This window comes from Eutrigla gurnardus (assembly GCF_963514095.1).
Source record: "Eutrigla gurnardus genome assembly, chromosome: 21".
NCBI classification, from domain to species: domain Eukaryota; kingdom Metazoa; phylum Chordata; class Actinopteri; order Perciformes; family Triglidae; genus Eutrigla; species Eutrigla gurnardus.
Genome location: NC_139932.1, coordinates 18,617,906 through 18,645,207, shown reverse-complemented (window position 1 = coordinate 18,645,207; position 27,302 = coordinate 18,617,906). Strand labels below are relative to the sequence as shown.

Here is a 27,302-nt window from a genome sequence, read left to right as displayed (position 1 = left end):
GACGTCGGATGTATATGAGCGCAGGCGGCGGGATCTCTCTCCCTTTTACCGCCATCGGAGCGGAGTCTTTCTTCCCCGGGACCTCTTCACTGCGCAGCGCCGCTCTCACCAGTCTCAGCCTCCGGCCAGATCGTGAAGGTAAGGGGGACTTTGGGGGGGTGTTGTTGGGAGGACTACGGGGAACCGGGTCCGGCGACCACCGCCCCGAGCTCTCGCGTCGTCTCGGGCGGTTAAAAATGTAATGTCGGCTGCTTTTTAAAACCGACAGCGGACACGGGAGGACTAAAAAAAAAAAAAAAAGCTAAGTCAAGTCAGACAGCAGGCAGCAGCCATTGAGGCTCCACCATGATGTGTGTGTTAACACGCGATTTAAAAAAATAATAATGCAATAACGACTGTCATGTATGTCCGACTATCATGTATGTGTTACGACAGTCGGATATACACGACAAAACGTCGGTTAATCGACGTGCCCGTCGGCGTTTTTAACCGTTAAAATCTTGACACGTGTCTTGTTTCTTGTAAAAAAAAAAATTTTTTTGACTTGACCTTATTTTTTTATTTTGAAGGATGATACTCCGGGGTGTGGACTTTTTTTAAATTATTTATTTATTTTAAGGACTGTAACAGTTAAAAAGCGCTATCACCCGGTATTTGATTACACAAGCTGGTTTTACAACATGGTACCCGGACCCCGTCGGCACCACTTTCCCCGACCCCGGCCCCGGGTCTAAGCTAGCTTACCGGGGGGAACCGAGCCCCCCCCCCCCGGTTTCCCTCCCCGCCGAAGTAGTGCGCATCAAGCTAGCCAGCTAGCTACACGAAGCTAGCTTAAGTAGCTAGGAAACGAAGGCAGTGCGGGTGACAGGACCGGGGCAGGCCGGCTAAGTTAGCCCGTCTAAGTGGCCTAAGGGCCGGCATGTTTATGCGTGTGTGTCGGGGTTGTGTTGTTTTGACGTCTCACGTTTCAACAGGTTTTTTTGTGGCTAGTTAGCATGGCCCAGATGGAAGTCAGAAAAAAAATGTGGCTTCACCCACCCGGGGCTTTTTTTTTTTTTTTTTTTTGTTAGTTACTGATGGGTCCGCGAGACCCGAGCATGCAACACGTGGTCGCTGGGGAAGGATTAGGGAGGAGAGGGTCGTGTAGAGGACCTGTTAAAACCCATTTCATATGTATAATGATAATATTATGTTGGTATTTGTTGGGTTCTGCGTGTGTAACAGTTTAAAAAGGTCTGCCTTTGTGTTTTAAAAAGCTGTTATGTGTTTTTGCCAATATACAAGTTATCATAAGGTCAGATGTGAAGCATAGCTTTGTTTCATAGTTGACATTTAAATGATTAAAAATAAAATAATGCTTAAACGTGGTAGGTATTCTAGGAACTTGTACATTATTAATAAATGCTGGGAAATGCAGTAGAGCACCATGTCCATATCACATTGCTTAACTTGTCTCCTAAAAGAAATGAAACAACCCCTGACATCACATTTTTGATCAACGAAAAAAGTGTTGCTGCTGCTAAAAGCTTTCTACTGTACCCCCCCCCCCCCCCCCCCCCCCAGCATCAATAATTTGGTGTAATAGAGAATACAAGATGGTCGTGGTGGTTTGGCGGCATCTATTTCCTAGATATTATACTGTCACATGTGCTTTTTATTATGTAATGCTGTGACTTTTTCCCTGGTTTTTGGACTTAAAAAGTTGGACCATGAGAGCCGCCACCTTGTTCTCAGCTCTGAGAGATGATGGTGATGATATGATGGTTTGGTTGAAAGCCCATCAGGCGTCGTCGTTTTTAAATTGTTAGGTTTAATCATGGTGGTTTCTCCTGATCACGTGTAACTCCATAAAGGTGCTCAGCTCAGCTGCTGTTAAAAGTCACCATCTAATGGGGGCTGATTTGGCCCTGGGGTGACAGGTGAATGCAATTAATGACTTGAGAGGAAGGCAGGTCAGCAGGAAAAGTGGCTGAGGATGAGGAACCTTTTCCATCAGTCCGTGTGTGTCCCTGTTGAAATGAGTCACACTTGCTGCAGGTGATTTTATTTTTGTTGTGGTGACGGATTTATGCTTTTGTATTAACATGAGTCTGGGTTTGAAACTGGGCGATATGTGATAAATAACATAAGGTGAAGGTATGCAAAATTACAATAAATATATCAAAAGATATTAAAGTCTATAAAATGTTAGGAAATAATAGCCCTTAAATGCACAGAATCCAAGGTGATATCAATCCAAAAGGCATTTGTTCCAATAAGAGGAAATATACCGATAAGACATTTTTGCTTTAAAGTGGCTTTTAGACACACTAGTGCTGTTGTAGATGTCAGATTAAGTGTAATAAAATGCTTCAGGACTTCTTGCCTCTCTTTCCTCCAGTGTACATAAGCTTACAGTGATCATTTAGAAAGGAAAAAAACACTGACATTCAAATACACAAGGTGAAACGTATTAGAATAAACACATGGAGGAGGATCGGTGGAGCGGATCCTCCAATGTGAGGTAATTGCGGAGGTAGCAAACACTATTAGCTGTCGCCACATCTCCTACAAGTTTAGTTTAGCTAATTGAATCATAAGAGAAACCATAGCCACACCATGGAGGAACAGGTATTTTTTTATATATATGGCTGTTCCAGGGAAACCTCTGCATGGGAACCGAGTCAGTCTTGTGAAACCTGGTTTATAATCTGTACGTATTTATTTGAGCTGCTTTATAGAGAAAAGGTTCTGCTTTTAGTGGATGCAGGCTTGTCAGTTTATTGTTGTTGATGGTTCCTTTTTTTTATATGCATTTTTTATGCATTTCCTCTTAGACGGGGTTAGAGCACGCAGTCATACTCTGCTGGAGTACGATGACTTGTAACGCTCATTTTACTTGATATTCTGGTGAAGCCGTCGTGTCCCTGGTGCAGGACGGGGTCTGATCCTCGTACATCTGTTTGGGACTCGGTTGTAAACCCGTCACAATAATAAACTATGAACGATGTGGTCATTTTAAGACTGTTTCATACCACTGATGTAATGACGTAACAAGATTGACCCAAATCTGGTGACAGTGAAATGTTGGTCAACATTCATTAAGTTTGTGTAGTCCTCCAGTATTTTAAACTCATTTTGTTTCGTCTTCTCTCGTCTGCAGCATCACTCGAGACTCAGCTAAGATGGAAGACATCGACAAGTGAGTACATCCTCTATCCGCCGCTACTGTGCCAAACACTTGGCCTCCTCCTCCTCTTCTTAGTCTGGTGCCTGAAGGTGGACCCGGCAAACACCTGCTGCGATATCATTGATTTGTGTGATCGGGTCACATATTACAACTCTGATTGGAGCAGTAATCGCACACATAAAGGACACCTCACAACATTCACACGACTGACCTTATCATTCCATCAGCGGTGACTCCTGTGGTTGGATGCTGACACACACACACACACACACACACACACACACACACACACACACACACACACACACACACACACACACACACACACACTCCACCGTTGGTCATTGATTTTCGCCCTGTGCTGCAGACTGACGGGAGGATTGGTCGTATACGGCGTTGAGCTCTCTGCATCTTAAAGTAGGGTGTTGTGTTTCAGCGCGGGGAGTGGCGTCACAACAACTCAGTTTTGATTACTGCTGATCTGAGAACTGTTCATCATCTGCTCGGGCCGAGTGTCGTCTGAAATAACCCAACGCCAAGTAGTGTCGGAGCGTCTCCGGTCTAATTATCTCCGTTTTTGTACCCAGACCTAGAAAAAAAACTACTTTTTCCATTCTTTGATATAATGCAACCTGTAATTGGCAGACTAGTGCAGCAACTGCAACACGTACAGATGATATAACCTGCCTGCAAACCTGTCTGAGCTAGCAGCTAACAGTGCCGACAGAGCTGGGTATCGAATAACGTACTCTATTGGTGTCCGTATCCTTTCAAGGTTCCTGCCATTGTAATAAAAACTGAAACTCCTCCATCTCTCAACTGCAAACCATTGTGCCCTTGAGCAAGGCATGCAAGGAAGGGCTGCAGCTACCGAACCAATCATCCTCACGCTTATTCTTTTGATGCTTCAGTTCAATTTAAGTAGAGAAAAGTTTCCCATTTTCATTTTTTCAGCTTCACCAATCAATTATTATGGATTTTAAAAATGGGAGTTTGATATTTAGTGGCCAGTTGAAGCAGCAGGCAGGAAGTCGATGGCAGCCTTTTACCTTTTTTTAAAAGTGGAGACGAGATGGAAAATCTAAATTTATTTTTATTTAGGTTGCATCCCCGGTCATATTATTGTGCACTCATTTCACAACGTATGCAGAAAAAAAATCAATTTTATAGCAAAATCCAATCATCTTTTCTTCCTGTAAAGCAAATCGTCTGCTTGCATCCTCTAGTACCAACCAATTCCAACTAATTACATGACATCATCAATCAATCTACAACTTTTAGCCCATATCTTCAACAGTACCGAGGTTAAAGATGCTCTCACCTCCAGGCCTTCACTAGTTGTTGGCCGTTGTTAATTCTGCACACTGAAATGAGTGAATGTGTTTTGGCTGACCTTCCTGTCCGTCTCCCCCCGAGCAGCAAAGACCAGCCTGAGATGGACCCGGCAGATATGGAGGACGTGGAGGAAGTGGAAGAGGAGGAGACGGGAGAAGACGAAAACAGCAAAGGTACGTCTCTGCAAACCAAAAAACACTACAAGTACAGATTTCTCGTGGTGTAATTCCTCACACTTTGTAAGTGTAGTCATAGGCTGCCCTTAAATATGCAAATCAAACCGTTAATGTGACTCTGTGCAGAGGTAACGCCGCAGTTTAGATGATGAAATGTTCCAAATCATCATTGGAAACGTCATTCCAGCAGCAGTGAACTTGCTGTGCCTCCGCCTGCTGCTTCAGCTGAGAGTTATTTGCATGACATGATTTTTGAATAGTAGTTTAGAGCCGGGAGGCACTAATCCGTTTTATTTTGGGATCCCGTTGCTGTTTGTGCATCCTTTTTGATGCTCAATAAATGATTCAGACGGTTTCTCGTGTCTTGGCCCACTCACGGCTCATTGTGGATGGATATAGATAGCTGTTTGGCCTCGTCTATTTATAGCGACGTTTGAATAGTTGTTATAGAGATTTGAAAGGAGGCTGATCTGTCATAGTGACCACGCGCCTGCCTGAGGAAGCTTTTACATCACGTCTGGAAGCTGGTGGGAGATTATTTTTTTAGAAAGGCACGAGTCACAGTTAGGGCTGTTCGATTTTGCCTAAAAATAAAATCTCGATTTTGTTCTCTCAAAATCCGATTTTCGATTACGATTACGATTATTTTGTGGTATGACAAAAGGCAAAGAAATTATTTCAAATATGCTGCTTTTTTATTGAACATTTCCCCCATTGGGCTTTAAATGCAATTTGCTCTTATAAAACAAAAAACGAATGAATAAAGTGCAAAACTCTTTTTGTAAAATAAATAAAGTTTGAAAAAATATAAGAAAAAAATCAGCAAATCAGCACTTGCAAACATACAGTAAGTTATATTTCCAATTAAATAAAACAAGACATTTTCTAATTAAACTAAACTGGGTCTTTGCATGCTAAATAATAATGTAACCCATGAAGGAGGTAGAGGTGTGTGAAAAATCGATTTTACGAGTTTCACGTTTTAACATCGTTCTAAATACATAATCGCGATTACGATTTAAAATCGATTAATCGAACAGCCCTAGTCACAGTTATAACTCACGAATCACCGCTCGACTCGGCTACTTTAAAAACAAAAGGTGAAAACGTGCCTGTTGCCACCACAGTGCAAATTATACAGCAACACCCGACCCCATCCTCAAGGTTATTTTCCTCTAGAAAGGACGTGCATAAATGCTGTAGCTGCAAAAAAAGGCTTGTGGTGAACAGTGGCAGCAAAGCTAGATGTAGAAGGTTGTTGTTGTTGTTGTTGTTGTTGTGAAGGAAATGGATGCAAAGCAGAGAGGGAGTTAGGAAGACGGTGGCCTGTGTGGAGCAGCGTAAAGCTTAGTGATATTTCACCTCTCACTCGGCTCTGAGGATGTAAAAGGTCACCGGGAAAATGTTTGGATGGTTTGTAGGTTTCATGCTTGAGCAAATATCTAGACATCAAGTTTAATTCCAAAGTAAATCACTCACCTTTTCAAGCCGTGTAGGCTGTGAGTGTTACTGTTAATTATGGTGCAAATCTCTACTCCATCACCTCCCAAAAAAAGAAGGTATTTTCCATCCAAGCATCCCGCCAACAGCTTGTGACTGCAGACAAGCCGGCGTATTTATGTGACTGGATGCCGCGTCTTGGACGGCTGATCTATGCTACCTGATGTAACACATTACAAGCCAAAAATGCCAGCAGAGAAAAAGTGGCTTCCAACGTCTTTAATCTCCTCACCTGCCAGCGGCGATCTGACCGAGCTTTAATAGGTGCGAGCGACGTGTCGGACACCGGGATTGTACCATCTGTCAGCTGTCTCGTTGGGAGGATCACCCTGTTTTTATTGCTGACTGTCTCTTCTTGTGTTATGCAGGAAACCATGTTGAAAATAAGATAAACCTCTCTGATACTCGCCTCCACCCTGATTTGTGGTAAACGCACAGTGCTGAGCTTTGCAGTAAATCTCTATCGCAGGAAGGATCTAGTTCCAATAGAACAAATAGAAATTGTGGTCTCGTGCATCCTGATTATGCATTAACTCGTCTAGAGTGTCTTCAAACCTCCCACTCCAGTTCATGTGTCATCACATATCTGAACCTTTCATGCTCATATTTTGACGGTCTTCTTATTTCCTCGCCGCATACGTGTGTGTTTGTGTCCTCAGCTCGCCAGCTGACGGTGCAGATGATGCAGAACCCACAGATCCTGGCTGCACTGCAGGAGAGGCTGGACGGCCTCAACGGCTCACCGTCGGGGTACATGGAGAGGTGAGACGTAATCTCATTGTTGGGTCCTAACTTAATCTGGGAAACACATTTATGTAAGTCGCCACGGAGCAGAATCGTGTCTGTAAGGAGCTCTACTCAAACACCGTCTTATATGAAGAGAAATTACATTTGTGCCGGCTCCGAATCGATTCACAATTTCCAAAAAGTCTTGTGGGGTCTGACTGCCTTTCCCCCCCGCTGCCATTTGATTGGACCGATGTCGTCATCGGCTCATAGTGTTGTTACTTTTAAAGAAGATGGCACCTGTGGGCACCATGAACGACGTGGATTATCGTCTACAGAACAAATATGAGTCTGGCTTTTTGAAGAACCGTCTCGATGCCTCCCAGATGTCTTTTTTTCCTTCTTTTTCTCCTGGAGTTTACATGACGACAAGCAGCAGGTTACGTACCGTGTCTTCAACACTGCAGCGTACTGGATTACAAAGCCTTTTACATTGAAAAGCCGCCGTGGGGACTTGGAGGTGACTTGTTTTATGTCCCTGAAGGAGAAGGAGTGATTGAAGGCTCGCATCGGCACTTTCACTGCACATAATTCTTTTCAGAGGTCATTTCAATCATTATTAATGCCTGGAACACTTCTAGAAATATGAAATATGAAGGCGTGTCTGTGGGTGAGACAGCTGTCCACAGATTGAGCCTTATTGCTGCTTTGCTAAATATTTAGTGGAGTGGATGAATAATTTGCAAGTACTGTGTGTGTTGATGGAGCAGCTACAGTGTTAGCATACCCGGGCTCAGATCCATCCGGACTCCTTTCAGAAAACTAGCATTTTAAAAGTTGTCTGCTTGTCGTCTTGCAGACGGACCTAACAAGCCACGACTTTGGACTTTTTACAAATCATTGTCATTATGTAGTTACTTCGGCATACTTTTTATCCGTTTATTGCACAACAAAATGCTTTATTTTGGGTTCATACAGCTGTAGTAAACCAGCCAACGCGTGGCACTCGATTCACAGTGGATACAGTTGAGTGAATGCCTCACCGAGCACCTCTGGGTGATGATATGAACTCCGACAGGGTGGCGTTTGGTGAGACGGTCTATCTGTGACTTTCACAACGTGTACGAAGCAGCAATGGTGGTTATTCCTGTCGTGATGGATGAACCCTTTTATTTTAGCATGTCGGTCGCGGAGCTGGTGCCGAGGTAAAGCGTGAGATGTAGTGAACGGAGTAGTGTGTCTTTCTTTTTCCCCTCTCAGCGAAACCATCAGCTAGCAGCTCTTTTGATCGACTCGTCATGTATTTGGCAGCCGGCCGTGAAACTCTCCAGTTCAAACATCCTGGCACTGGGGACCAACATGCATCCCCTCACCAGGCTCCTGCAGGGGGGTTAGTCCCCCCACACTGCAGAGAAACCTGACTCTGTGCAGCCTCCTCTCCTCCTCTCAGAGGATGTTGACTGATGTTCAAGGCTTCATTCGGCCTCCCAGCGAGGTCGACTGAGGCCGCACACAACGCACACACAACACGCACACGCACACACGCACACGCACACGCACACACACACACACACAAAACAAGCAACATGCACGTGGTTTAAGAAGCTTTTTGCAGCACTGTAGCTATTTTAAACTTTTTTTCTATTTTTAGTACTGAATGCTAAGCCTGTTGACAGCACTAATGACATCATCAAAAATATTTTTTTCAACCTGTATGTTTCAGAAGAAAACTGACCATAAATCAGTCAAAACGGCAACTGAAAGACCCTGAACTACTTATTAATAAGTACATGCAAAGATGTGACACGTCATCTCAATGAAATCCTTAATCCACAATGTGCAATTTATTTCAGTAAACACTCTAGAATCAGCTGAAGGAAATGTTTTAAGGTATTTTTTCAATCACTTGTGGAACCAAAAATGTCCCCAGTTAGTTTCGAGGATTTGTGTGACCATCATGTATTTGGACATCGTGAGAGTTTAAAAACTCGTCTTAATGCCAGGTTTGTACTTGCATCTTGTTGATGTCTCGTCCTCCCCGCAGTTTACCGAAGGTTGTAAAGAGACGCGTGAACGCCCTCAAGAACCTGCAGGTCAAGTGTGCCCACATCGAGGCCAAGTTCTACGAAGAAGTCCATGAACTGGAGAGAAAGTACGCGGCCCTCTACCAGCCCCTCTTCGACAAAGTACGTCATCTCTACCTTTTTTATTTCCAACTCTGTCTTCTGTGCAGCTCTGTGTTATAGAAGCCTCTTTCTCCTTTTAGAAAGGCTGAAATAACGACGCAAGGCTTCTTAATGACGTGATGATGGCGGAGCTTTAAAGTATTCTGTAGACAGCCTCATATTGCATTTGGATGCATGACTCAGCGCTACTTCCTCACTTGCTTATCCAGTGAATCCTGCTAGATTTGCCGACTCGCCCGTTTGGACCATTTTTTTTTATAGACAGCATGTGTCTCACATCGCTGTGAAGGCTCATTTGTTTTCATTAAGCAACATGAGGATGGAAATGGACATTTTGACTTTCACCTTCTTGTATTTCCTCCCATGGTTTAATTTCTGGAAGATGAAGCTGTAATGCTGTTCTTTCTGTCTCCTGTTGTTTCCAGAGAAGCGACATCGTGAAAGCAGCTTACGAGCCCACAGATGAGGAGTGTGAATGGAAGGCGGATGAGGAGGAAGAGCTGACAGTAAGTAAGCAGGTACAGGTGACGTCTACACCTGCATGCTTCCTGTCCCACTGAACACTTGGCTTTCTCCTTTTTTCTGCCGAGTCATGCATGTGGCCACAGCCCGATCATGGGATTCAGTCGGCCAACTATCGCTGATTTCAGATGTCTGTATTTAAAGATGAAATCAATGCAGTGATCTATTATTTTTAGCATTAAATGGAGCTCGTTCTCTATATATTCTCTTCCCTTGATCTAATCCCCGAGGGTGGGTGTAGCTCACGAAAAGCTTCCTTTCTTACCTCTTGATGTGTGAAACTGGAAATGGTCGAGCAAGCGTTATTTTTGAAGAGTAAAAAATAAACTGTCTCCCTCCAGGATGAGATGAAGGAGAAGGCCAAGCTGGAGGAGGAGAAGAAGGACGAGGAGAAGGAAGACCCCAAAGGCATCCCGGAGTTCTGGTTAACGGTTTTCAAAAACGTGGACCTGCTCAGCGACATGCTGCAGGTGGGTTCGACCACATGAAAATGGGTCATACAGACCCAAAAAATCAGGGTTCTGCTTCCACCTGCTGGCCAAGTTGGGTATAACTGTGGATTAGGACCCCACTGTGGTGTCGCTGCTCTCCTGAACGCTTCCTTCTCTCCGCAGGAACACGACGAACCCATCCTCAAACATTTACAAGACATTAAAGTAAAGTTCTCAGATCCAGGACAGCCGATGGTGAGCGAGCGTTTTTACATGGCAGTCTTTCAGCTTTTGTTCCCCGTCCGTTAACGGAGATCTGGTTTTCGGTCCTCAGAGCTTCACATTAGAGTTCCACTTCGAGGCCAACGACTTCTTCTCGAACACGCTTCTGACGAAAACCTACAAGATGAGGTCGGAGCCCGACGAGAGCGACCCGTTCTCCTTCGACGGACCGGAGATCATGTTCTGCACGGGGTGAGCACGCGGGACATTCATGCTTTTTAACTTCATCATTTGGCTGTGGAAGTTTAGACATTTCTCCAAATGTGTGTTTAAATATTCAAATTATTTTATGAATGGATGAATGTTGGATAAAAGCTGGTTTAAAATTCTAGTTTCATTTTGTTCTAATGGGGTCAGAGTTTTTACAGAGATCATTTTTGACATCTCTATCTCAAATCTTAAAATACTGTCACCAGCCATTAAAGAACATCCATGTTTTTAGGAATAAAATGTTCAGAATATAGAAGGGAATGAAGGTTTTAAAATGGCTTTAAAGATGCAGATTATAAAATATAAACGCCACAACTTCGCCAGTTGGTTCAATGCTTTAAGACTATTTTTATGCATTACAGGTTTTTCTGAAATGTTATGTTTAAATATGCAAATGAGGAATTATCTAACGGTAACTTTCGGGGGATTTAAGATACATTTCTAAACCAAAATGGTTAAATAACGGTGAAAACGCTAAGTTTTCTGATGTTTTCTTTTCGACTCGTGGAAAGAAAACATCCAGAATACACATTTAGCTTTTTTTTTTTAATTTTTCTATTTTCTTGAAATGCATCTATAGATTTATCATGAGATAATGCCTCATTTGCATATTTAAACATACTCTGGAGCATTTCTCCTTGAGTCCCTCTGAATCACCGTGAAATAAACCTCCAGACGTCTTTTAGATTTGACATTTGAAATGTTGGATACTGACCTCGCTGCTCCTCCTCCTCGTGTTTCACCACAGCTGCACGATTGAGTGGACGAAGGGCAAGAACGTCACGTTGAAAACAATCAAGAAGAAACAGAAGCACAAGGGCCGCGGCACAGTGAGGACGGTCACCAAGACGGTGCCCAACGACTCCTTCTTCAACTTCTTCACCCCCCCGGAGGGTACGAGTCCACCCCAACACGCCCCATTCACTCTTTCTGAAACCATCACACACTAACTCTGATTCACTGTTTGTTTACAGTTCCAGAAAACGGAGAGCTGGTAAGTCAGAATCTATTTCCATTCAAGGATCCTCCATTCTGTTAGTGGGATCAGGATGTTCTGACTAAACTGAGTCTGTCTCCAGGACGAGGACTCGGAGGCGGTCCTGGCGGCGGACTTTGAGATCGGCCACTTCATCCGTGAGCGTATCGTTCCCCGGGCCGTGCTCTACTTCACAGGAGAGGCCATCGAGGACGACGACGACGACGTGAGTCACTGACCCACGTTACAGTTTCACTCTATCTGCTCCGTCATGTTTTTGGTTTCGTCAACAAGCTCGGCTTTCTTTGAATCTGTTGTCATGAGTTAGGAATGTTGTGGTGGGGAGTTGGGAGGAGTCCTGAAAACTGAATGTCACCATTCTCCTGCCAAAATAATGCTGACTCACGATTTATTATCCCGATTATTGTCAAAATACGCTAGACACTCTTAAAATGGCGTCACGTTACATTTTATTGCATCACAGATGAACATTCTTTATAGTGAAAAATCAAATAATCTTAAATGAGGTGATCATAAAGGTCTCCCTGCAGAAATAAAGGATAATACATTTAAAAAAATATTTTAGTATCCTGCATCTTTTAAATCAGGCTCTATTTTTCCTTACTAGTATATTATATATTTAGTATATAGTATATATTTACAATTATCCCGATAGTGGATCAACTTATTGTGAGAGGAGTTTATCTCAATAACGACATGAGCTTTTTTCTGTCGATTCGTCTTTCCTCTGAAATCCAAAATGTATCCAGACTGCTGGTTTATTCCCGAGAGGAGAATATATTTCTATATCTCTGAATCGTCTTTTTCTTGCCTGCTTGCTCTCTATCTGGTGCTAGCTAGCTGCACACTCGCTTGCAGTGTTTTGTTCCACAAGGAAGAAGGAAACTGTCCCAGACGTGCCATGGGAATTTCAAAATAAAAGCGTGTGGATGACATGCGATCGTTGATCATCATCTACCCCTCGTGATTAAAAGGGGTTTAATGATAAATGCAGCCCGTCTAATTAAAATGCGTCTGTGGAGGATTCCTTTGGTGTCTCGCTGTTCTTTACTTAAAAAAAGACTTTGTCATGTTTGTTTTTACAGTACGATGAGGAGGGAGAGGAGGCGGACGATGAGGTAAGACACGATTGATGTATGATGTCGTTGTGTTGTTGTGATGTCGGTGTGTTGTGATGTCGGTGTGTTGTTGTGATGTCAGTAGGGCTGGGTATTGTTTAGAATCTCACGATTCGATTTCGATTCGATATTGATTGAAATGCTTCGATATCGATTCAGTATTAAGTAGAAATACACAAGTAAGAGTACCAGATCATTTTTTCAAATAATTTATTTAGTTTCATGCCTTGTGAACAGCCGTGGTATAACTCAGCATGATAAAACAGGACACTGCTAAAACACTGAACTACAGTGCATGTAACGGGTTCACACCGGCCGTGGAAGCTATGGTAGTAGACAGTAGTAGTGCAGATATACCGTTGAAATGCACATATTTGTTTATCTACTCTTCACATTTATTAAATGTATATAATGTAAGAATCGCAGGATGTCTGTGTGTCGTCGTGATGTCGGTGGGTCGTCGTGATGTCAGTGTGTCGTGATGTCGGTGTGTCGTGATGTCGGTGTGTCGTGATGTCGGTGTGTCGTGATGTCGGTGTGTCGTTGTGATGTCGGTGTGTTGTCGTTGTGATGTCGGTGTGTTGTTGTGATGTCGTTATGTCTGTGTGTTGTTGTGATGTCAGTGTGTCGTTATGATGTTGGTGTGTTGTTGTGATGTCAGTGTGTCGTTATGATGTTGGTGTGTTGTTGTGATGTCAGTGTGTTGTGATGTCGTTATGTCGGTGTGTTGTTGTGATGTCAGTGAGTCGTTGTGATGTCAGTGTGTTGTTGTGATGTCAGTGTGTTGTTGTGATGTCAGTGTGTCGTTATGATGTTGTTGTGATGTCGGTGTGTCGTTGTGATGTTGTTGTGATGTCGGTGTGTCGTTGTGATGTCGGTGTGTTGTTGTGATGTCAGTGTGTCGTTATGATGTTGTTGTGATGTCGGTGTGTTGTTGTGATGACGGTGTGTTGTGAAGTCAGTGTGTCGTTATGATGTTGTTGTGATGTCAGTGTGTCGTTATGATGTTGTTGTGATGTCGGTGTGTCGTTATGATGTCGGTGTGTCGTTGTGATGTCGGTGTGTTGTTGTGATGTCAGTGTGTTGTTGTGATGTCAGTGTGTCGTTATGATGTCGGTGTGTTGTTGTGATGTCAGTGTGTCGTTGTGATGTCGGTGTGTCGTTATGTTGTTGTGGTGTCGTTATGATGTCTGTGTGTTGTTGTGATGTCGTTATGATGTCTGTGTGTTGTTGTGATGTCAGTGTGTCGTTATGATGTTGTTGTGATGTCGGTGTGTCGTTATGTTGTTGTGGTGTCGTTATGATGTCTGTGTGTTGTTGTGATGTCAGTGTGTCGTTGTGATGTCAGTGTGTTGTTGTGATGTCGGTGTGTCGTTATGTTGTTGTGGTGTCGTTGTGATGTCAGTGTGTTGTGATGTCGTTATGATGTCGGTGTGTCGTTGTGATGTCAGTGTGTTGTGATGTCGTTATGTCGGTGTGTTGTTGTGATGTCAGTGAGTCGTTGTGATGTCAGTGTGTTGTTGTGATGTCAGTGTGTTGTTGTGATGTCAGTGTGTCGTTATGATGTTGTTGTGATGTCGGTGTGTCGTTGTGATGTTGTTGTGATGTCGGTGTGTCGTTGTGATGTCGGTGTGTTGTTGTGATGTCAGTGTGTCGTTATGATGTTGTTGTGATGTCGGTGTGTTGTTGTGATGACGGTGTGTTGTGAAGTCAGTGTGTCGTTATGATGTTGTTGTGATGTCAGTGTGTCGTTATGATGTTGTTGTGATGTCGGTGTGTCGTTATGATGTTGTTGTGATGTCAGTGAGTCGTTGTGATGTCAGTGAGTTGTTGTGTGAAGGAAGCCAGCCGTTTGAAGTTGCTCTGTTCTGTGTGTTCAGGAAGGAGAGGAGGAGGCAGATGAAGAGAACGACCCCGACTATGATCCCAAGGTGAGATCCCCCTCCTCCCCCTTCTCTCTAAAGATCTCTGGTGTCCTGAGAAAGACCTTACTCAGCTGTTCTCAACTTTGTCGGCTCAGGATACTTTTCCCAAACCAAGTAGAGCGGCTCAGTGTCGGCCATTGATAGCTGCAGTGTCAGAGAGCCTTTTAACGTTGGGAGACGCTGTGCTTCGCCTCCATCCCGGGCCCTCAGGGTCGAGAACGGCTGTCCCAAAAATGTACAGATTTCAACATACAGAATACATACTGTCAAATGCATCTCATTGTTTTTTTACACCAGCTTTGGTTTGCTTCAGCTCTTTTATTTTGTTGTCGTGATCTTGATTTGGCTTCCAGACAACAATAACGACAAAAACACTCCCCAGTCGATATTTTCCCTCTTCACCGTTCTCTTAACCAGATCTGTATTTTCACCAGTCAGTTCAAGAGACGGTTTACCACAAAATAAACCCAAATACATGCGTCCTCTTGCATGTAGTGATATATATTTTTATAAGGTTTTGGTTTTGGAGATGCCCCCCTTCTCTCCGATGTAACAGGACTCAACAGCAATCACAAACCGGTTCCTCAAGATAATCCAGACCTCGTTTTGAGCAGGAACTATTTTCTTCCAGCCGGACTACGCCCTCCAACTGTACCACCAAAACAAAGGAAGCAGAGAGGGTGTAGACATGAACGGCGTCCTCCTGGCAGAGCTGTAATGTTGGTTGAGTGAGCTGCATCGAGAATAGAAGTCTGGATTATCTTCAGGATCCGGGTTATGATTTCTAGAAAGAGACATTTCTGTTAAATAAATATATAATGACAGAGTGACATCTTGTAGTTCCTTTTATATTGGAGAAAAGGAGGCAACTGGTACCTAAACGATGTGGGATTTTGGGGTGAACTGTCCCTTTTTTAAGTCTGATTGTTGCATGTTTTTTACTAAAACCTGAACTTTAACCTCATGCAACACACGGATCCAGTTATTATATAGCTATGAATATTATAGCTATGAATATTTCAACCTTATTTGAATGCATTATTTGTGTCTGAGTCTTTGGCATGCTGAATACATTTTTAAAAAGTAGTTAGTTACATATTTCAGTGCAGACCTGCAGAGGTGTGCTGTAATTTGACTAATAATGGGTCGTCCCCCTGCAGACTCTTTATTCACTGATGTTTCCTGCTTTAATAACGGAGGTCATTTAGCTGACAGACAATAAGACATGAAAATCTCTTGATACGTAATATTCAAATATATATAATGCATTATAATAAAAGCCTCGTTCTTGTAGCCTCCAAGTACACATGATCTGATTTGATTTTGGGTCTATTTTACACTAATTTCTATATAATAACCAGACTGGAGCGCTGGATCATCAACGAGCATGACTTCTGCTTCTTTGCTAAACAAAAAGTCTTTGACATTCTGTATTCTGCTAGTTTTGCTTTTTTATTTTCTCCTATTCATTAATGTTGCTTCATCTCCAGTCACTTTGGCCTCTTTTGTCAGCTACTCTTTAAATTTTTCCTCACTAGGTTTAAGTGGTGACAGTAGACAAATAACCCTATCCTGGTAGGTACAGCTTGTGAGTTGTCAGCTTACTACCCCCCACCTCCACCTACACCACCCTCCTCTCAGTTTGGGCTTTCCTTTTCCTCCCGTTTTTCCATCCATCTCTGTGCACCCACCCCCACCCATACATGAGCACCCTCCTCCTCCTCCTGCCGCCGTGCTGCACCCCCTCCGAGTTACTAACCCACCGGTTTGATGTTGGTTTTTTGAACTTTAACCCATAGTGAGTTCTGCATTTGCACCTGTATTATTTCTGTATGTTGAAGCTGGTCCAGCCCTCCCTTTCCTTTTTTTAGTTTTTCTTTGTTTTCGTCCACAAACGCAGGCTAGCTTTGAGTATTTGTCGAGATGATTCATAAATCCTGTGCTTTTTGTTTTTATTACCCATTGAAAGCTCATTCGTCTGTGGCTTTTCTCCTCCATCCCGTTCATGTTAGTTCTGTTCAGCTGCTTCTAATGCTGGGATCACTAACGGAGACAAGAAACGCCAAAAACAAAATGGTTTAAATCTGTGTGAGGGTGACGTCATCGTTGAAAACCACCTGCTTCAAACCGCTATACTCGCCAGGGAAACGTTGTTTTATTAATGGCTCGGGCAAACTTGAGGCGAGGTGGTGTGAACGCACCTTTTTAAGACGATCTAATCTAGCGTCGCTCCGTGGTCACATGGAGGAGACACTTAATCTGCTCAATTAATTAAATTAATAATTGTAATATACAGTATGTGCCGAGAACAGGTGTGGCTCACGGGGACATTTTTCAAAACGCACTAAGAAATGAGCTGGGATAATAAAAATACTTATGCATCGAAACAGCCTTCCAAAAAACACTGTTAAATTTCAAAAAGGGCAGGAACAAATATGAATTAAAATCTCTTATTTTGAGTGTTTTCTTACTTTTCGTAGAGTCGAATAGCAGTACGAGTGTGGACCTTTTGAAATGTCGAGGTAATTAGTTGTCGGGAGAACAGCGTCGCCTTCTAAAACGAGACAAACCAGTCGGCGTGAAGTCTTGCGTTCAGCTGTTACTTTTGGTGCGACATGAGATTTCACAGCGAAATGCTCGCAGCTCTATTTCTGGGTCTCGACTGTCGGAAGTTCATCCATCGGCCAGATGTGTTGCACCGTCGTTAAAATGACCTTGCCGTGGCGTCGGGCCACAGAGATGAACCCGACCTTCTGTCTGCTGGAAGGACATCCCGCCCCCAGCATGATTATCTCTTCTCATCCACACTCAAAGTGTTTGTTGTTTTCTGGCAGATAATTGATTTTTAGCACAAAGGCCGAGGTTCTGTTGACGTGTTTATTATCTTGTAGGAGCAACATCAACAAAAAAAAGCTCATTTTAAAATATCAATATAGCCCTATCATATACTGGACAAATATACACCAAATAATTAAAAAAAATATATTTTAATCCTCTTTTACTGTGCTGATTTGGCTCATCGCCGATATCTGTATCACCAAAGATCCACTTCAGGTCATTACATAATTTGTCCACCAGGGGGCTTTTTGGACTCTCAAATATCAAAGTTTGTTTCCAGCTTTATTATAGTTTGTTGCCCTCGAACGTCTCTACGTCATCGTGTCTGATCTGAATGTTTCATCGTTCATATCCGAGTCATGTTGTTTGTGTTCAATAAGGATGTCACGATAGCAGAAACTTTAAATCCATCATTCTTGATCCTCAATCTGAGTACGTCTTCTATATGCTGGGTTTATTCACGTTTCCTGACCAAAAACTCGCTCATCTAATGGACAGAGTTCATCACAGATTTGATGTTTATGATGCAACATTGGCAAAAAATTTGATTTAAGACGCTGCTGGTCTTGAGCCCTCCTGGTAGCTCAGAAGTCGGGTTCCTCTGAGGATACACGAAAGACATCTAATTAACGACGGCGTCACCTAAATGTTTTGATCAGTGGGACGAAACAAAAACGAGATGGGATGGCGATTCCTTCTCACCGAAGTAACTTGTGTTAACGCGTTTATGTGAACTCTACTGTAGATAATCCAGAATTAAAGTACGGGATCAATCAGGTGTTTTTCTATGAATTATTTAAATGTTTTACAAATAATATGTCCGTATTCAAGCGTCTTAACTGTAAAACTAATAATTATGGCCAATTAGCAACTGTTGAATGTTGATCATCTTCCAAATAAATGAGCAAAACAAGTTATTTTCTTTGGTTTTCCCTCCCTGCCTGTAGAAAGTCACATTTTCTGAGTTCGGGCAGCGAGAGTCTGTTCTCGTGACATCCTTAGTGTTCAAAAGTCAGGTGTTATTGAACTTGTTGAATGGTTAGATGTTGAAATGGCTGCTGTGTGTGTGTGTGTGTGTGTGTGTGTGTGTGTGTGTGTGTGTGTGTGTGTGTGTGTGTGTGTGTGTGTGTGTGTGTGTGTGTGTGTGTGTGTGTGTGTGTGTGTGTGTGTGTGTGTGTGTGTGTGTGTGTGTGTGTGTGTGTGTGTGTGTGTGTGTGTGTGTGTGTGTGTGTGTGTGTGTGTGTGTGTGTGTGTGTGTGTGTGTGTGTGTGTGTGTGTGTGTGTGTGTGTGTGTGTGTGTGTGTGTGTGTGTGTGTGTGTGTGTGTGTGTGTGTGTGTGTGTGTGTGTGTGTGTGTGTGTGTGTGTGTGTGTGTGTGTGTGTGTGTGTGTGTGTGTGTGTGTGTGTGTGTGTGTGTGTGTGTGTGTGTGTGTGTGTGTGTGTGTGTGTGTGTGTGTGTGTGTGTGTGTGTGTGTGTGTGTGTGTGTGTGTGTGTGTGTGTGTGTGTGTGTGTGTGTGTGTGTGTGTGTGTGTGTGTGTGTGTGTGGATCTTAACCCCTCCCTCCCCTGTGGTTACAGAAGGATGCAGCCCCCCCAGCTGAGTGCAAGCAGCAGTGAAGCCCGGCCCGGCTGCCTTGACGATCAACTGCACTGTAACGGCTTCTCAAATTAAAAAGTAAAAAAAAAAAAATAGTTACTTACCGCCTTATAATGTTTTGTATTTTTCTTGGTAGAGAATTTGAAGAAGAATAAATAAAAAATAAAAAAGTTTCAAGATTTTTGTTACAAAAAAACTCATGGTAATATTCTGGGAGCTGTGGCTCGATATACATAGTATTTTACTAGACCTGTTCTTTCCTTCTCTTCCTCCTTCTCTGTATAATAGATAGAAAACAGGAAAAAACTCCCTCAAACAGCATGAACTTGTTTCTTCACTGCTAAAAAACTAGTTTGAGTTCTCGTGAAGTCTTTTGTTGTATTTGCTCTTAGACAACAGCTGTGGTTTAGAGTGCGTCACGGAAATGTCCATTTATTAACCTCCCCCCCCCCCTCCTCTTTACCAAAGTGGTCCAGGCCGGTCCATGCTGGTGGTCCCGGGTGGTATTGGGTTCGTTAGCATCTCCAGCTCTAGTGGTTTATCTAATGTCGCTGAGCGTGGGATCCAGTCGGGGATGACTTTTTATTTTATTTCTTTGGCCGCTCCCTGTGCTCGACTACATCCACGCTCTCGATACATTCCAGTACGTAGACTGGGCCCGCGCCGTCGGTTAACCTTTCCTCCAAATTGAACAAAAAAAAAAACCCCAAATGTTTGTTTCGACCTCTTCATCACACTGTTGGGTCATTCCCTTAGGCTTCGGCGCCACCTGGTGGAGTCTTTTTAACATTCCGGAGAATCGGGAAGAGGATGAGATGGTTTTAGCAGGGCCATATTTGGGGGTGGGGGCTCCAACCGGCCCCTGATGACTTAGTGCTTCAGGCTCCTCTTAGACATCGCGGTGGCGTCGCTGTCGTCTTTTCTATAGCACTTTGTACCCGTGTGTGTGTGTGTGTGTGTGTGCGTGTGTGTAACCGGCGGTGTTAGCAGCACTTTCTTTGCCACCCCCCCTGCTGTAAAGGGTTCCACTTGTGTGATCTGGTCGGGAAAAGAGGCATTCTGGGAAACGGGCCGGGCAGATGTAGCAGAGCGAACACACCAGGGGAAACCAGGTTTTTTTTCCCCCCCCTCTCATCGTTTTACGATATTGAGCTCCTGTCACCAATTCGTGAGCGGTCAGGTAACTCGCCCAGCCCCCCGAGATCTCACTTAATTTTTTAAAATCACTGTGAAAGAAAAGAGGGAGGGGGGGAGGAAGTGTGGGGGGGGCTAAACTCCTTCCTTTCGTTACCCAGAAGGCCACAGAAGCATGTCAGAGCAATACTTTAAGAGCCAAGAGGGGGGACCGGGAAGAAACCGTAGCCTGCCTCACTCCCACTCCACTCTTAATGCCTTTTTTTTTTTCGTTGTGAAAACAGCCGAGTTCTGGTTGTGTTGGGCAGCGTTGTGTCCACTGTGGAGAGCCAGGGTACTTCTCAGTCTGCAGGGAGTATTCACATTATGTTCATCGCTAAAGGACGGCAGTAGGTCCTTCTGAGCAGCTGTTGTCAAGGCAAAATGCTATGCTACAAAAATACTAATGTACTCAATAACTGTACGTGTATGTTCATGAAATAAATTGGTTAAACATGAATATTATGGTGGAGGTTGTTTTTTTTTTTTTTGTCATCGTGGAGATTTGTGCTTTTCTTATACATAATATAATATTGATACAAACTGTAAAAGCCCAGGCTTGTGTGGATGGCATCATGCCAGCAGAGGGCGCCATTGCTTTGAGGCTACAGTGTTGCATGCTTGCTGACCTCCATGGGGAATACGGTTTGTAGTAAAATAGTGAATGACGGCATCGAGTACCACACCAACACCTTAATCAGGAATAAAATATCTAAATACTAGTTTTATTTAAAGACGCATCCTGCATGAATGAACAACGGAAGTGTAGTATCATTACTCAGAAGTACTTAGTACTACTCTTAGTACTTTTATCTAAGTTTGATTACATGTAATCTGATTTTAGAAAAACATAATAGAAATGTTTCCATCAAAATTCATTTTTAAAGTGTTGGATGTTGTTATATCTGGTATGTTAAATAATTGCATTACGTTGCAGATGAGCTAACACGGATGTAGTCATGGCGACGTCAACTGTTGGTTTGTGGACTACAGTTTTGAACCCCCCTCCTCCTGCTTTCTGGTCTGTTGGACTCTAAATGGACCATAATGTACTAAATGAACATCATGCTGGATTGAAGAAGACTTGAAACTAGAGATTGAGACCATAAACTCATGTTTACAATGTTTACTGAGATAATACATCAAGAGAGAAGTAGGACCATTTTCTCATAGACTTCTATACAACCAGAGAGGAGTCGCCCCCTGGTGGCCAGCAGAGAGAAGTAGGACCATTTTCTCATAGACTTCTATACAACCAGAGAGGAGTCGCCCCCTGGTGGCCAGCAGAGAGAAGTAGGACCATTTTCTCATAGACTTCTATACAACCAGAGAGGAGTCGCCCCCTGGTGGCCAGCAGTGAGACTGCATGTTTTAAGGCACTTCAGGGTTGGCTTCACTTTTCAATTTGAACATACAGAAACTTCCTTGGATAATTCAGTTTGAATGCGTTAAAGCAGATGTATGGGGTTTAGGTGCTGGGTCAATGACTAATTCTTATTCTGAGGTGTACTTGTTCAGTGTCTCAGGAGGCTGGGAGCCGCTGAGGGGGGCGGTGCGCGCCTCTCCAGCAGACCCCTCCCGCCCCCCGCCCCCTCCTCACTGAGACCAGCAGCCAGGCAGCCGGCTCACTACAACCGCCGCTCCTCCTCGCCGCCGCAGCTCATGCCTCCGCCTGCTCCGGGATAGACAGCCGTCCATCTGTCCGTCCAGTCCAGACCACTGAAGCAGCAGCTGGGGGGTGAAGGAGGGGAAGCCGGGGGGGTCGAGATGCTGGAAAACGGCAGGAAGGTGTTCAAGGAGGGTCTGCTGGAGAAGCGGAGCGACGGGCTGCTGCAGCTCTGGAAGAAGAAGCACTGCGTCCTGACCGAGGACGGCGTGCTGCTGCTGCCGCCGAAGCAGCACGACCAGCCGCAGCACCATCACCACCACCACCACCACCACCACCATCAGCACCAGCACCACCACCACCAGCAGCAGCAGCAGCAGGGAGGCGGATCCGGCACGGGGGACGCGGCCAAAGTCAAGGAGCTGCACTTCGCCAACATGAAGACGGTGGACTGCGTGGAGCGGAAGGGCAAGTACGTGTACTTCACGGTGGTCATGGCGGAGGGCAAGGAGATCGACTTCAGGTGCCCGCAGGACGAGGGCTGGAACGCGGAGATCACCCTGCAGATGGTCCAGTACAAGAACCGGCAGGCCATCCTGGCCGTCAAGTCCACGCGGCAGAAGCAGCAGCTGCTCGTGGTGCAGATACCTGGCCAGAAGGCGGTCCGCAGCGCGCCGAACGTTGCGTGACCTGCGGCGCGTCACACCGCGGACACACACATGGTGCACCACTGGCGGTAAGACTGAGATTACACACGGGCTGGGATCCCACAGGGTCCGGGGACCACATGGGGATCCCCTTTTTTTGTTTCATTCCCCTGGATATCTGCGCTATGAACGAGGACTTGGGGTTTTCATCGTATAGGTCACCCCCCCTCCTCACAGACCCGAACCCGGAGCGAATATTCCGGCAATAATGTGGATTTACTTTGCCGTAAAAGAAAAGTTTGAGACCCCCCCCCCCCCCCCCCCCTCCCCCCCTCATGGAGGTGAGATCCTGCTGGATCACCATCCCCAGGAGTCTCCGGGGGATATTGTGGCTTTTACGCGCGGAAGTAGATAGATTTAATTCACGTCACGACGCGCAATGCTTTACACCCGTTACGGAAATATGAATATCATCCATTCAAACATAGATTTACATCATTAAACATGAGAATATCCGTAAATCAGGCCACACGGTGGCTCCAAATTATGCGTAAATACGCGCAGATTGCGCGCAAAAAAAAAAAATCAAAGAGTCCACGATGAGTCCAGTTCTCTCTCTCTTTCTTTCCTTCTCTCTCTCTCTCTCTCTCACACACAAACACACACACACACACACACACACACACACACACACACACACACACACACACACACACACACACACACACACACACACAAACCCTGGCTCTCTTTCTGTGGCACGTGGTGACTCGCGCCCAGCCAAACACACCACCAGCGGCGTGGACCCCAACACCCCCTTCCCCCCCGGAAACAATGTGATCACGTGTTATTCCGTCATCGTGGCCAGAGTTGCCCATGATGGACCTCTTAGTAGTAATTTGTCCTGGAGATCACACAGTTACGTCACTGCACCACGGAGGTCTGACGTCATGTCCTCTGGTAGAGTTAATATATTTATGCTAATTCCAGTATATTTAGTTTTTCATTATTATTTTTGAAAAAATCAACTAAATGTGGAAAGGATTCAGTATTTTTTTCCCCAGTAAAACTTAATGATGGGCAGTTTAGAGAAGGTTTTGTAACATAAGTATGTAATTGATAAAATATGATTTGATTGATGACCTCCAGTTATTATTAAATCCTGGCTTTGCATCGTGACCCAGACATGTCGGACCTCCATCATCAGTCTAACTGAATGCATCCCTGGCAGGTTAACGGACACTCGGCTGGAGGATGAACACGGAGGACCGTCTCCGCTTGCCACCCACATCCATCCCTCCAGGAGTCCACAGACCAGCACCCCCCTTTCAATACAGAGACTTATTTCACAAAAAGACTGATGGACAAAAAGCATGTGGGAAAACAAAACCATCGCGATGGGGTTCATCCCTTATTTATTAGATGTGTATATATATTTTTTCTATAAAAACACTTATGTTGTTGATGAATGTTGTGTTTGTTGCTGGAGTGGAACGAGAAATACTTCGCTTTAGCCCACGTGTTGCACCCTGGGAAAATAAGCTCACATACGTTATGATTTTTCATTTTTAAGTGGGTTAGTCGCATCGCTTCGTCGCTGGTTAAAAAAAAAAAATGTCAGACCATGTTTTGATTTTTTTCCAACTGAACCAAAGAATTTCATCAAATGCGTTACAGCTCAGAATATACTAAACACCATGGATATATGATGATGAGATACCTGCATGACTAATAGGTCTGATTGCTTGATAACAGCCGCTATTCCCCCCCGCCGCATTCGTAGATAAATGTGCGATCCCTCGCTTACTTGTGAGTCTTAAATCTGAGTAAGACGGCGTGCTAGCGTATTAGCCTCACTTTGTTGTTGGCTATATCGTATAAAACGGGCACAGCTGAGTTTTTCTTATATCGATAATTTAAGTGGCTGCATTGAAGGCTCGCTAATAGTCTTTTGGATTAAACGAAACATTTTCCAATATGTGGAAATGCCTTTGTTTTAAAATGTCTTTAAACGAGAAGCTATCGTAGCTTCTTAGCGGTGTTGCACCATCTGTTTTTTTTTGTTTAGCCCAGCGTTGTTCAAGGATAGCTTGTCCACAAAAAGAGGCAACGGTGGGTTGACCGTTATAAAAACGGGAATTACATACCTTAAATAAACTGTATCAGCTTATTGCCCCCGTTAGCTACTTTTCAAACTAGCTTGCTTACTGTAAGTTAGCATCTGTGCTAACTTCTTTGCTTAATTTAAGATTAACTACCATGCTAACTGGCTGGCTTACTGTTAATTAGCCACTGTGCTTATTGGCTTGCTTACTGTAAGTTAGCTTCTGTGCCAACAAGCTTGCTTATCTTTAGTTAACTACTGTGCTAACTAGCTTGCTTATATTAAGTTAACTTCGATGCTAATTAGCTTGCTTACTGTAAGTTGGCTACAACGCTAACTAGCTTTCTTGCTGTGAGTTAGCTACAGTGTTAATTAGCTTATTAACTGTAAGTTAACCACTTTGCTAACTAGCTTGCTTACTGTTACAGTGAGATACTGTGCTTACTTACTGTATGTTAGCTACAATACTAACTAGCTTACTAACTGTAAGTTAGCCACTGTGCTAACCAGCTTGCTCACTGTAAGTAAGCTACGCTGCTAGCTAGCTTGCTTTAAGTTAGCTACTACGCTAACTGAAAACGGACTCTTTGGCCCCACCCACTGACATGTAGTAATCAGATTATTTCTGCCTGTATCTTATCTCGTTATTCCAGGCTAAATAATGGTGATTGTTGTGAAACTGAAGGTTTTTTTGTTTTGTTTGTTTTTCCCCCCCGTTATGATGGGGAAATATGATTATTTCATGCGGCTCATGTTGTTTCCTGTTTTGCTGGAAGTGCCCCCCCCCCCCCTACCCGGCATATTACAGCCGAGCCAACAACACATGCCTCGGCGTTGTTGTCATCTCCCACACGGGCTAATGGCGGTGCCCTTTTATCCGGCGCCGCTGGTGTGATGCTTTCTCCAACATGCCTTCCCGTTGCCATCATTACACACAGTTATAGCCGTGCCCTTTGTAGCCACCGTCCAATTTCTTATTTCCCCGTGAGATCTATTTTCATACCTCGAAAAGAAACATTCCATTAAAAAAAAAAGAAAAATATATATATATTTATCGGTGTGGTGTGTTTTTTTGATTCTCCTGCACAGCAACAGATGAGTGACGACCTTTTTTCTAACGAGTTGCTGCTCCGTGGGCCCCCACCCTCGTTTCCTGGTCTAAAAGTAGGAGCCGCATGGAGAATTGGGTTTCAGCGCCAGTTGTTGGCGCTCAGATAAACTGCCAGCGTGTAATAATGTCAAAAGCACACGTGGCTGTCTGTCTGCTCTCCTGTCTCACGCCGATTCAATTAAAGGCTGTGACCGCATCCCGTCTGACACTCAGGGAAGGGTCGCCGCCGGGCTGTGGGAGGAAGTAGCACCCAAACATTTAAAAACACCGATGCAAGCAGGCTGACTGCAGACGCATTTATGTTTCACAGTCTTATAATTAGAAAACTGTACAGCAACATCTACAAGCCACCTTCAACACGTAGTTATGGGTCGTTTTGTACAATTCATCAGTAAATAGACACGATGTTTACTTACATCAGAGGTGTCAACAGTACAAGACATTTTGTACCAAAGTACTCAAAAAGTATCACTTTGAAGGACAAATATTTACTCAAAGTATTAAATGGAAAGAAAAAAGTATTAAATAGAAAGTAAAAAGTATCCTGATGAAGGAAATTTCTACTGCCATCATATTAATAATTAAAAAATCAGTAAATGTGAGGCGTAGAAAGTACAGACATTTGTTTTAAAATGTACATAAAAATAAAACTCAAGTAAAGTAGATACCTAAAAATTCTACTTAAGTACAGTAACCAAGTATTTGTACTTCTTACCTTTTTAGATACACTTTAATACAGTCAATTAATTTAAATTAAATGAACTAAATTTGGAAGCAGAAAAGCCACAGGACCAAAGGTTATTAATTAAATGGGAAAAATGTCAACGTTTCCGAGAAAATTAAAACAAAACAAACAGGCTCAACTAAATCAACACGGGGAGGTGTGTATACACACCGGCTCAACCAAGTCAGACACAACGGGGGGGATTTCAATCGATATTCAACATGACATTTAACAAGCGTAAAGATCCCAAAACCAAATATTTGATACAGCAAAGCTTACAAAGAACTGAAATAATGTCTTCTGTGCACATTTCCCCCCTCCTCCTTCCACTGTTGTGGTCTCTCCCACTTCCTGCTGGTTCCCCCAGGACCAGGGTCTTCTGTCGGGGGCCTCGGCGGGAACAAAGGGGTGAGTATCAGTTTGCATCCGAACCGGAGGAGGACCCGTCCTGAATGACATGAACATATATAAACCATGTGTCATGTGACCAACTACAGTTCTGTGTTGGAAACGTTGGGACATAATAAACCAAAACATCCTGTTTGTGAGCTGCGTTTGAGCTGAAAGTTGGTCCCCTCCAACATGGCGGCGCCTTTGAAGGAAATAGGCAGCAGCTGTTCCACAAAGGAGCCGCCGCTGCTCCGTCTTGGCACGAAGGTCGACTGCCAGCTTGTTTCCTCGCCAACCGCCATCGCCATCTCTTTGATCGGCGCGTAAGAAGTTGTGACAGCAGGTGCATGCGGCTCTAAGTGACCCCCGAAGACCCCTTAATCCGGATCTGCCGGGTCCCCCCTGAATCTAACATTTCAGGACCTTCACCAGAGTTCTTAAAGAATAAAGCCTTCTTTTATTCCTCACATCACATGTGAAAAGACATTTTATGTATTTAATTTTGTATTATTTTAATTCGACAGAGGTGATGTGTA

The 27,302-nt window shown here is 43.9% G+C and overlaps 2 protein-coding genes across 4 annotated transcripts; both read left to right on the top strand.

The window, feature by feature from the left end:
- Positions 1–18: 18 nt before the first annotated feature.
- On the top strand, positions 19–20,644 carry nap1l1 (nucleosome assembly protein 1-like 1). Of its 3 annotated transcripts, XM_084038806.1 has the most exons (16): positions 19–138; positions 3,143–3,181; positions 4,589–4,677; positions 6,840–6,942; positions 8,951–9,092; positions 9,518–9,610; positions 9,956–10,084; positions 10,229–10,300; positions 10,380–10,519; positions 11,286–11,431; positions 11,512–11,531; positions 11,617–11,739; positions 12,620–12,652; positions 14,533–14,583; positions 16,116–16,152; positions 18,993–20,644. In XM_084038806.1, the coding sequence occupies exons 2-15, from the start codon at positions 3,165–3,167 to the stop codon at positions 16,119–16,121; spliced, it is 1,164 nt and encodes a 387-aa protein (XP_083894932.1). In that variant the 5' UTR covers positions 19–138; positions 3,143–3,164; the 3' UTR covers positions 16,122–16,152; positions 18,993–20,644. The 3 variants fall into 3 exon arrangements, with proteins under 3 accessions (XP_083894932.1, XP_083894931.1, XP_083894930.1); XM_084038805.1 differs by lacking the exon at positions 16,116–16,152 and having other exon boundaries at positions 9,518–9,598; XM_084038804.1 differs by lacking the exon at positions 16,116–16,152.
- A 1,185-nt stretch (positions 20,645–21,829) lies between these two features.
- Positions 21,830–25,563, top strand: phlda1 (pleckstrin homology-like domain, family A, member 1). Its single transcript, XM_084039417.1, has 2 exons — positions 21,830–22,526; positions 23,669–25,563. Exon 1 carries the CDS (start codon positions 21,952–21,954, stop codon positions 22,477–22,479), a length of 528 nt encoding a protein of 175 aa, XP_083895543.1. The 5' UTR covers positions 21,830–21,951; the 3' UTR covers positions 22,480–22,526; positions 23,669–25,563.
- The last annotated feature ends 1,739 nt before the right edge of the window (positions 25,564–27,302 follow it).

Bases quoted from the DNA above. Each gene is read 5' to 3' on its own strand.
- nap1l1 (XM_084038804.1), top strand. The intron at 11,432-11,511 runs GTACGAGTCCAC...GTTTGTTTACAG, and splicing joins CTTCTTCACCCCCCCGGAGG to TTCCAGAAAACGGAGAGCTG. The intron at 14,584-18,992 runs GTGAGATCCCCC...CTGTGGTTACAG, and splicing joins ACCCCGACTATGATCCCAAG to AAGGATGCAGCCCCCCCAGC.
- phlda1 (XM_084039417.1), top strand. From the start codon at position 21,952: ATGCTGGAAAACGGCAGGAAGGTGTTCAAGGAGGGTCTGCTGGAGAAG.